At 30.4% G+C, this 10,861-nt stretch overlaps 1 protein-coding gene across 1 annotated transcript in view; it reads left to right on the forward strand.

Annotated features, from left to right (window-relative positions):
• Positions 1–6,830: 6,830 nt before the first annotated feature.
• The window catches only part of LOC105111283 (TMV resistance protein N-like), a 4,779-nt gene continuing 748 nt past the window's right edge, over positions 6,831–10,861 (forward strand). Inside the window, 6 exon segments of the mRNA XM_011006589.1 lie at positions 6,831–7,538; positions 7,927–9,016; positions 9,155–9,279; positions 9,388–9,460; positions 9,554–9,942; positions 9,944–10,649. Of these exon segments, the coding sequence (XP_011004891.1) occupies positions 7,021–7,538; positions 7,927–9,016; positions 9,155–9,279; positions 9,388–9,460; positions 9,554–9,942; positions 9,944–10,649 (2,901 nt within the window). The 5' untranslated portion in view covers positions 6,831–7,020.

The following is a 10,861-nucleotide window of genomic DNA, read 5'->3' on the forward strand; positions in this document are numbered from 1 at the left end:
TGCAAGTTTTAAATTATAGAATAAAATGGAATACTAAATTCATTATCAACTAAAGAGAGAATAGGTGTGAAACACCTACATACCACCGATAATCGATTTGCACTTTATTGTTGTTAATATATGCCTCTCGCGGTTCATTTTGACTTTACAAGTACACCACATTAGTTCATATTTAATTTTCATTTCGCAAATAGCAAGGCAATAACAACAACATTTACTCTTTGCATTTCATTTCTTAAATCATTACGCATATTATCAACTTCATTTTCAAATGTGGTTTATCCCTTTTCGGTGTTAAGATACGATGTCACAAAAAATTTAGTAGGGAGGGAATTAGGTTCTGTCTCTATTGCAGCTAAAATTCTCTATTTTGCCAAATCTGCTGATAGGGACCGCAACTTAACCTTTCCTCATATATTTATCTATATTTGGAGCTCTAGAGCTCCAAATCAAGCAAGGTTGAATTCATTGGAAATATAACATCTTAGGCTATAATTTTTATTAGAGATGTTTCCAAAATTTTATCGTTTTGAAGCTTGAATCTCCTTTGGAACTGGAATGATGAATCTGCCCAAATTTTATCAACAATTTCCAAGTGAGTTTTCCACCAACCTCACTTCTTCTTTTCTTCTATGACATTTATTTTCTATGTTTTCCTACATCTTATGATCCTTTCCATGTCGAAATTATAAGCTATACCCACAGTTAATAATTTCATCTTTACTTTATACAACACACATCAAACTCGCGAAGTCCTTTATTATCATTTTTTTTTCACTTTTCCCAATTAGTGAGTTTTACACTACAATTAATTCATGCATCAAAAAAACATAATACGTTAGAATTCTTCTTCCTTCCCCTCAATTAGCTCTTGGCTGAAACTTAGTCTAAGGGAACCAAAGGTTCGCTTTTCTTTTTAGTTAATTTTTATTGCCTCATTCACTCAATGTCCACATTCTATATATATTATAAGTGTTCATCAACACAATTTCATAATTTCTTTTCTCCCTCATTCAATCCTCACACGGCCGGTCACTCAAGCCTTTGAGTTAATGAACTTTCTTTAACAATTTTATATGTTTTTCATGTTCAGAACATCTTATGTTAGCTTAACTAACTTCATTCTAACAATTTTTGCACTTTTCCTAAATTTTCACTCAAAAACCCTAAATTATCAAATATGAAATTGGTGTATAATTTCTAATTAATTATTAATTTGTTTTACACAATTAAGTCTAGTGTCCATATCTTGAGAAATTTCATAATTTTAGCTCAATTTAGTTGAAGATTTTGGTATTTTCTCTAATGCTTGCAGCTAGCCCTCTTCTCTTTTTTCTTCAATTTCTTCACTTGTTTTCTTGTTAAAATCCTTGTTATTGGGTGTCCTCTCTACTTAGAAGTCCTAGGTTTGTATAATTCTAGGAGATTTGGTGTTTTCCCCTTTCTTTTGATGAAAATAAATCTACACTCTTCCCTCTTTTTATTCTTTATGTCTAATTAGCCATAAAAGAGGAAGAAATGGGGTATTTATGACCCTATTCTTTCCTTTTCTTCACAATTGGAGTCATACTCCTTATGTTCTTCATATTTTTCTTATTTAATTTCTTAATTATTACCTTTATTTATTTTTATTTCATTTTATCATTCATTCATCATTTTCATTTTTTATATTTTTTTGTTCTCGGGATTTTACAAAAAATGTTTAAATATGAGTGTTTTTGTGCCTACTTTCTTGTACGATATTTTGTCTAGTTTTTTAGAGAAATTGGAGTTGTCTATGTATACCTAGTAGTGCATGTAATGGAGATACGTGTTGTATTTCTCATTACAGAAGTGAGAGAGTGCGAAGCAATTTTTTATAACTAAAATAACATTGTTGAGGATGTTTATTTGATTAATAAGTTTTTAGAAATCTAAAGGAGCTAGAGCTCCTATGATAGAGAGATCAATTGCCCTTTTGTGCTTTGGAGTGTCAAACTTGTCAATTATAGAAAGAAATTTATGAGTGAAAAGGTGTAAAAATATAATGAACTAGTTTTTATTCAATTTCCATAAACAACATCACTAATAAAGTTCTAAAAGCTTTATAATTGAATTATAATTTTCATAAGATGCGATCCTAACTTATGGAATGAATGGGCTTGACTGCAAGTTTATAAACTTTCTCATTAAACAAGTTTCATATTGAAACAAAAGAACCTATAATGCTTAAGTTAATAAATATAAAAGGATAAAGATTTATGGAGTAAGAGAATAATGGAAGGAGTACTATAACAAAGTGTGGAAAAAAGAGAAAGAGTCGCTAAGTAGCTTTGTACCCTGTTTTCTATTTTGTGAAGTCTTATTATGATTATTTGTTTTTTATTGTGTTGTTATTTGTGTATATATTTTAATAGCTTGGCATTACTTAGAGTAGCTTATAATAGCTTTTCTTTTATATATAATACCCAAGGTATTTATAAATTTTTATCATACTAGTTTGTCTATAAAGCATAAAAAATAGTGATGCAATAACTTAATGTGTAAAATGAAGTCACATCATTGGTATTAGTTTGTCTATTGAGCATAAAAAATGGTGATGCAATAACTTAATATGTAAAGTGAAGTCACATCATTTGTTAATGATGAAGAGGTTGGTGTTATCATTGATTACGGGGGTTGCTATAATATTAATAAATAAATATGGATATAAAATAACCATTAACTGAGAAAAATGGTATTTAACCTGCATAGAAAATTTTATGTGCACTTAATGGTGCAACATTAACATCTTAAGAATGAATATATTGGAATGTGTGCTTGTATAAGGATGAAAATAAAAGAGAATAGAGAGAGACAAGAGAGAGAGAAGAAGAAAGAATATATATATATGATAGAAGGAGGGAAGGAGGGAGAAAGTATTTATGAGAAAAAAATATATTTACAAGAGAGAAGGTGTCTAGGAGAGGAGAGGAGGAAAGAGATGAGAGAGGTGAGGTTGGCTACTTAGCCATTTAACATACACTCTGAACAACTAGGATTTATTTTTAGCTTTTTTGGATCATCGAGACCATTCTTAGTAGAATTCAATCTTTCTTTGTGCTAGTTATCTTTCTTGTTTTATTTACATTTAGTCACATGTCCATCATTATTCATGCATGGTTAAGTTAATCACTTTAATGTATATTAAGTTCAAGTTCTATTACTATGTAATACTAACAACTAATTATTGATATATATAATTTAGCAAACTTAAAACACGTTTGAAATTGTACATTAGCAAACTTAGTGGTTGAATTGTGTTTTTTTAACAATTTTATTTATTTGAAAAAATAAAGGATCTCATAATAAATTACTTTAATTGTATCTTATTTTTAATAAAAATATATAACATTTTTATAAAGTGCCATGTTCAAATTAGACAAATATTGTTTGTGGAGAAAAAAAAAACACTAAAAAACTGTTATTTATCAAAATTAGAACAATACTAAAAAAGCACTCTTTTATCACTTCAATGAAATTTCAAACTTAATCAACAAAACAACTAAAACAAACCAGTATTTTACTGCAGTTCGCTCACTATTAAAATAATAGTGTTGTAATCAATTCTAAGTGTTTTTATATAATTTATTTTCCTTTTTGAATTTATATGTGGTTTATTTGCCACCCATCTAAATTCCCTTTGTTCTTATCTCATATCAACTAAATGTTTCTCATTTTATTATTTCATTTTTTATATCTTTTTTTTTTGTCTAAACTTTCTTTGATTTTTTTGACAATTTAAGGAGATAAGAAAAAAAAAATAGATGAGAGATTAAATAAATCTTTAGTTGATTTTTTCGAGTATATGCATAAATAGATTTAGTAAAGTATTAGACCCAAAGTTCAGTTAAGTGATGAGTCCGAAAATACCTAACTCTGAATAGCATGATACTAATTGAATACACAATACATTTTATATAAATGATTATATGTATATTCATGGAAAAAGTATGAGAAAAGAGAAGACGTGGGAAAAAAACATGAAATCAATTGAAGTGGCTACAACTAACATGCATTAATTGAAAAATATATGGTGATAAAAATCAAGAATGATATTGCTAGAATCATTTTGAGTTTTACGATGCCAATGCAATGCAATCTGGATAATATCCCTTCATACGTTATGCATAATTCACTTCCTCCACACAATGTATTAAGCCATCCTTCCTCTAAATATTTCCGTCTCCATATTGTTACTTGCAGGGTCATTGAAAGCATTGAAGAAAATGACTTGTTTGCAGCTCACAAGTTCCCAGAAGCTCATCACATTAGCGTAAACTTGCACTCCAGCAATGTTTTTCTTTCGCTATAATATAAATATTACTTTATGTTTAATATTTGTAATAATATGTATTGTAAAGGATGAAAAAAACAAAATAAAACAAACTACAAGCTTTTTTATTATGCGTATATGTTAAGATACCTGAGATGATAATAGTAGCTTTAAATATGTTAATAATTTGGCTTTCTAATTAATATCTTTTTAAGAATGAGTTTGTTATTGCATGGAGAACGCTCATTTAAAAAAAAATCTTAGTTTTTTTTTTTTATTTTTACATGTTGATGTAAAAAAAGTTAAAAATATTATTTTTGTGTGCTTTTAAATAGAAAACAATTTAAAAAATAATTATTATTATAATATCAAATACTTAAATAACAATTAATTTCTTGACAGGAATTGAATATTTTAGTAAAATTGAACTGGAAAAAATAAAAATAAAAAAAGATATAAAATAATTACTAAATAAACTAAAACATGTTGGATAAATACTATGCAGTTACATTATTTATCTCCACATGTTTTATTGTGAAAAACTTTTTATTTAAGTTTCGCTATAAATTATTACTAAATAAACTAAAATATATTTGGTAAATACTATGCAGTCACACTATTCACCCGTTCATGTTATATTGAAAATGACATTGTTTATCATTTTGTTTTTTAAATAAAGATTTTAAGGAGAAAATATATGAGGTGAGTATTGTGCAACCACATTATTTACTCCCTCATATCTTAGTGTGGATAATACTATTCATCTTTTTTTTTAAGGTTTGCTATTCACTTTTTTTTTAAGGTTTGCTATAAATTTAAGAAAACAAATATTGAACCAATTGCATTCATGATCTAGGTCATGGTTTTAATGAGTTAAGCCATAATAATCGAATAATTTTTTTTTTTACATTGCCTTTTTTACTCGTATCTTTTTTATAAATATATATATTAAATTAATTTTTAAATTTATGTTATAATTAATATCCTTTATATGTGATTGTTTTTGTTTATTTAACCTTTAATTGGTAGAGATTATTTTTTTATACATAGTGTTGTGTGTATTTAGTTTTTAAATTTTTTTAAAAGTTAAATATAAAATTAAGAGAAAACAATATTAAAACTGATTGAGTTCATAATATTGGTTATAAATTTAACAAGTTAAGCCACAAAAATCGAGGAATTGTTTTTTTTTATATTGTTGTTTTTTTACTGGTATTTTTTTTATATATTTTTTAAAAATAATTTTTAAATTTATATTTTAATTAATATCACTTATATGTGATTGTTTTTGCATATTTAACATTTTTGGGATAGAGATTGGTTTTTTATGGTATTGTACATATTTTATTTTTAATTCTGTTTGAAAGGTTGAATATAAATTTAAAGGGAAAAGAACATTGAACCTGACCGAATTCTTGATTCGAGCCATAAGTTTAATTTAAAAAAATAAAGAAAAAGATATTGAGCTTGGTTAAGTTGATAGTACTTGTCATAGGTTCTTTTTTTTTTTTTTGTTAAAGGTTGAATATAAATTTAAGGAAGAAAATATTGAACTCGATTAATTTTATAGTCTGAGTCATGAATTTAACGAGTTAAACCACAATAACTTGGGAATTTTTATTTTTTTTATATTGCCTTTTTTTGGCTTTTTTTTATATATTTTTAAAAAATAAATTTATATTCCAGTTTTGCATATTTAGTCTTTTTTGAATAAAAATTATTTTTTGATGGTGTTGCGACATATTTTAATTTTGGAAAACATATGTTGATTCATCAATATGTTTTTTTATCATTTTATATATAAAAACTTTATTTTAAAAAATATTTATTTTCATATAATATTTCTAATATATACTGCATTGCATAATATTATTTTTTATTTTTATTTTATTTAATTAATTTAATATATTTATTTTTAATATAATTGGATTGAATAAAAATATTAATGTTAATTAATAAATTTAAAAAAATATAATCAGATAAATATTCTGTTTATTAACACATTCAATTTTTTTTAATTTTATTATTAGTTATTGTTAATACTTTTTTTTTCATTTATTAATTCACATAAGTTTTTATTTATTTAAGTACATATATGCATAAGTTTTATCTTTCTTTCACAAACAATTTACAGAACAAAAAAGTGTCAGTTTGATACATGCTAATTTGCAACAAATAATTTGTATTTATTTTTATTATTATTTGATTAAATAAAAATTATTTTAATTAATAAATTTAACAAATATTAATATCTCATCTTATAAAATTAAATATTTTTTATTTTTTTAGTTTTATTTTTAGTTACTATTTATTTATTCACTTATTAACCTATATAATCGTTAATTTATTTAATTATATATATATAAACTTTTTAATTTTCATTTAAAATACTATTAAATAAAAAAATGTTAAAAATCTACATATAAATTTATTTATTAAAACAAAATATTTGAACGGCGGCAAAACCAAGGTAAAGAATTTGTCTTGTCTACACCTATAAACGCCGCTCCATGATTGAGAAAGAAAGAAAAAAATATAAAAATGAAAGGACGGAGATTAACAAGAAGGGATCATGGAAAGGCTTTGATTAACAAGAAAGGTGGTGGGAAGCACAACAGAAGCCTCCATTCTTCATTACATACACAGCTAGAAACAGAGCAGGATCAGTTTTAATACCTACAGATCGGCACAATCAAGCAAGGGTTGTGTCAGTTGTAATATAATCAATGGCTGCAACAAGCTCCAGATGCAACACACCCTCTCCACCCTTTTCTCCTACCCAAAATAACCGTAAATGGACATATCATGTGTTCCTGAGTTTCAGGGGTGAAGACACCCGCAAGAACTTCACTGGTCATTTATACAGTGGCTTGAGTAGATTTAAGCTTCTTGTTTTCAAGGATGATGAGAAGCTTGAGAAAGGAAAAGTGATCGCACCAGAGCTCTTAAAAGCAATTGAGCAGTCAATGTTTTTAGTCGTTGTTCTTTCTAAGAACTACGCTTCTTCATCTTGGTGCTTAGATGAACTAGCTAAGATTATAGAATGTGGTGATCAAAAAAGGCAGACGATTTTTCCTGTCTTTTATGATGTGGACCCGTCAGACGTGAGGAAACAAACAGGGAGCTTCCAGGATGACTTTGCAAAACATGAAGAAAAGTACAGAGAGAACATAGACAAGGTTAGAAAATGGAGGGCTGCTATGACACAGGTAGCCAATCTACCTGGATGGACTTCGAAGAACAGGTTAGGTTTATTCACTTTATGTTTGGCTTATGCGATTCAAAATCTTTACCGGTTTTCAATGTTATAGCTTCCAAATTGGAAGATATAGAATTTGAACTTGGAAGTATGAATTTCCAGATAATGGGCTAGAGACAAGTGTTTGATCTATTCAACCTCATAACTTCCTTGCCCTAGATTAGATACTATTCAGAATCCAGACCTTGCTTCTTGTCCTGTTTGTGTTTATCACATTTGAACGTCTTGCATTTTTCTACAATTTCTGGCTTGGCCTAAATTAATTTTTTTTTGTCATGAAATTATAATTTTTAAACACAGGAATCTCATGCTTGGATTTTTCTGATGTCCCCATCCCACAAGTGATTGCCTATTGTTTCTTCTTTTGCTGCAGGAACGAGTCAGAAATAATTGAAGAAATTGTTCAAAAGATAGATTACGAAGTGAGTCAAACATTCTCAAGTGTCAGCGAAGACTTAGTTGGAATAGATTCTCGAGTGAGAGTAGTGAGTGATATGTTATTCGGAGGACAAAATGATGTTCGCATTATTGGGATTTGTGGGATGGGTGGCATCGGTAAAAGCACCATTGCCAGAGTGGTCTACGACAAGATTAGGTGTGAATTTGAAGGTAGCTGCTTCCTTGCAAATGTCAGGGAAGGTTTTGAGAAACATGGGGCAGTTCCATTACAAAAGCAACTTCTTTCTGAGATCCTAAGGGAAAAGAGCCCAAAGATATGGGATCCAGAGAAAGGAATCAATGAGATAAAGAACAGGTTGCAAAACAGAAAGGTGCTTGTCATTCTTGATGATGTAGATAATCTAAAACAGCTGCATTTCTTGGCTGTGGACTGGAAATGGTTTCTTCTAGGGAGCCGAATAATCATAACAAGTAGGGATAAGAATTTGTTGAGTGCGAATGCAGTGGATGTATATGAGGCCGAGGGGTTAAATGATGATGATGCTCTTGTCCTATTGAGTCGAAAAGCATTCAAAAAAGACCAACCAATAGAAGGTTACTGGGAACTATGCAGACGTGTTCTGGGCCATGCCAGGGGCCTTCCATTAGCTGCTAGAGTCTTGGGTTCTTCTCTCTGTGGCAGAAGCATGGATTTTTGGGAAAGTTTCATTAAGAGACTAAATGAAATTCCAAATAGGGACGTCATGGATGTTCTAAAAATAAGTTTTGATGGATTAGAGGAACTAGAGAAGAAAATATTCTTAGATATTGCTTGTTTCTTTAAGGGGATGAAAAAAGATCAAGTAACAAGGATACTTAACCAATGTGGTTTTCATGCAAATTATGGAATACAAATTCTCCAAGATAAATCTCTCATATGTGTGTCAAATGATACATTGTCGATGCATGATTTGTTACAAGCAATGGGTAGAGAAGTTGTTCGTCAAGAATCTACAGCAGAGCCGGGAAGGCGTAGTAGATTGTGGGCAAGTAAAGATGTCTTTCATGTGCTTGGGAAAAACACGGTAAGCAGCTATATATAGAAATTTACCCAGAAATTTCCATTGCACTGATAAGAGTTGATTTTAATGACCTCTACTTCATATATAATTCTATTTTTAATTTGCATTTTGCACTTCACACCATTGGCTTTTTGATGGCAGGGGACAGAGGAAATAGAAAGCATAGCCCTGGACTGGCCTAACCCAGAAGATGTGGAAGGCACAATGCAAAAAACCAAAATGTCAGCATGGAACACGGGAGTCTTCTCAAAAATGAGCAGGCTAAGGTTGCTTAGAATTCGTACTGTGTGCTTTGATTCAGGACCGGAATATCTGTCTAACGAGTTACGGTTTCTTCAATGGCGTAATTATCCCTCAAAATCTTTGCCATCCTGTTTCCAGCCAGAAAATCTTGTTGAAGTTCAAATGTGTTACAGTAACTTGCGGCAACATTGGCTTGGAAATAAGGTAACATCATCAGTTTAGAGATGTCAGACTTTGTGTTTGAAATAAATATGAAGTAATGACCTATTTGCTTTTATCTTTGGATTTTGACAACAGATTCTTGACAATTTGAAAGTCATTGATCTCAGTTACTCCGAATATTTAACCAAGACCCCTGATTTCACTGGGTTTCCGAATCTTGAGAGGTTGATTCTAGAGGGTTGTCGAAGGCTGTCTGAGGTCCATTCATCAATTGGTCATCACAATAAGCTGATTTATGTGAATTTAATAGACTGCAAAAGTCTTACAAGTCTCCCAAGTAGAATAAGTGGTTTAAAGTTGCTAGAAGAACTTCATCTCTCTGGCTGCTCAAAACTGAAAGAGTTTCCAGAAATTGTGGGAAATAAAAAATGTTTGCGGAAGCTTTGTTTAGATCAGACTAGCATTGAAGAACTGCCCCTATCAATTCAAAATTTGGTTGGCCTAATTTCATTGAGCCTCAAAGACTAAGAAACTTGCTCGTCTTCCAAGCAGCATAAATGGTTTGAAGTCCCTCAAAACTCTCCATCTATCTGGCTGCTCTGAACTTGAGAATCTGCCAGAGAATTTGGGGCAGTTAGAATGTTTGAACGAGCTTGATGTAAGTGGAACTGCCATAAGAGAACCACCAGTCTCCATTTTTTCCCTGAAGAATCTTGAAAAATTGTCTTTTCATGGATGCGCGGAATCTTCGAGTTCCACCACAAATATTTGGCAGCGTTTAATGTTTCCACTGATGCCAAGAAAAAGAGCAACCTCAACAACTCTGTTGTTACCTTCTTTATCACGTTTATCTTCTCTAACAAAGCTGGATCTAAGTAATTGCAATCTTGGGGAAGGAGCAGTACCCAATGATATTGGCTCCTTGTCCTCCTTAAGGCATTTGGATCTCAGCTGTAATAAATTTGTTAGCCTGCCTACAAGCATCGATCAACTTTCAGGACTTGAATTTCTTCGCATGGAAGATTGCAAGATGCTTCAATCACTCCCTGAACTTCCATCGAGCATCGAAGAGTTCAGAGTCAACGGTTGTACATCATTAGAAAAAATGCAATTTTCAAGAAAGCTATGCCAATTGAATTATCTGAGATATCTCTTTATAAATTGCTGGAGATTGTCTGAGAGTGATTGCTTGAATAATATGTTTCCTACCCTGCTCAGAAAATGCTTTCAGGTCCTCTCTCTCTCTCTCTCTCTCTCTCTCTCTCTCTCTCTCTCTCTCTCTCTCTCTCTCTCTCTCTCTCTCTCTCTCTCTCTCTCTCTCTCTCTCTCTCTCTCTCTCTCTCTCTCTCTCTCTCTCTCTCTCTCTCTCTCTCTCTCTCTCTCTCTCTCTCTCTCTCTCTCTCTCTCTCTCTCTCTCTCTCTCTCTCTCTCTCTCTCTCTCTC

The sequence above is a fragment of the Populus euphratica genome, unplaced genomic scaffold, assembly GCF_000495115.2.
Source record: "Populus euphratica unplaced genomic scaffold, PopEup_1.0 scaffold461.1, whole genome shotgun sequence".
In the NCBI taxonomy this organism is placed as follows: Eukaryota; Viridiplantae; Streptophyta; class Magnoliopsida; order Malpighiales; family Salicaceae; genus Populus; species Populus euphratica.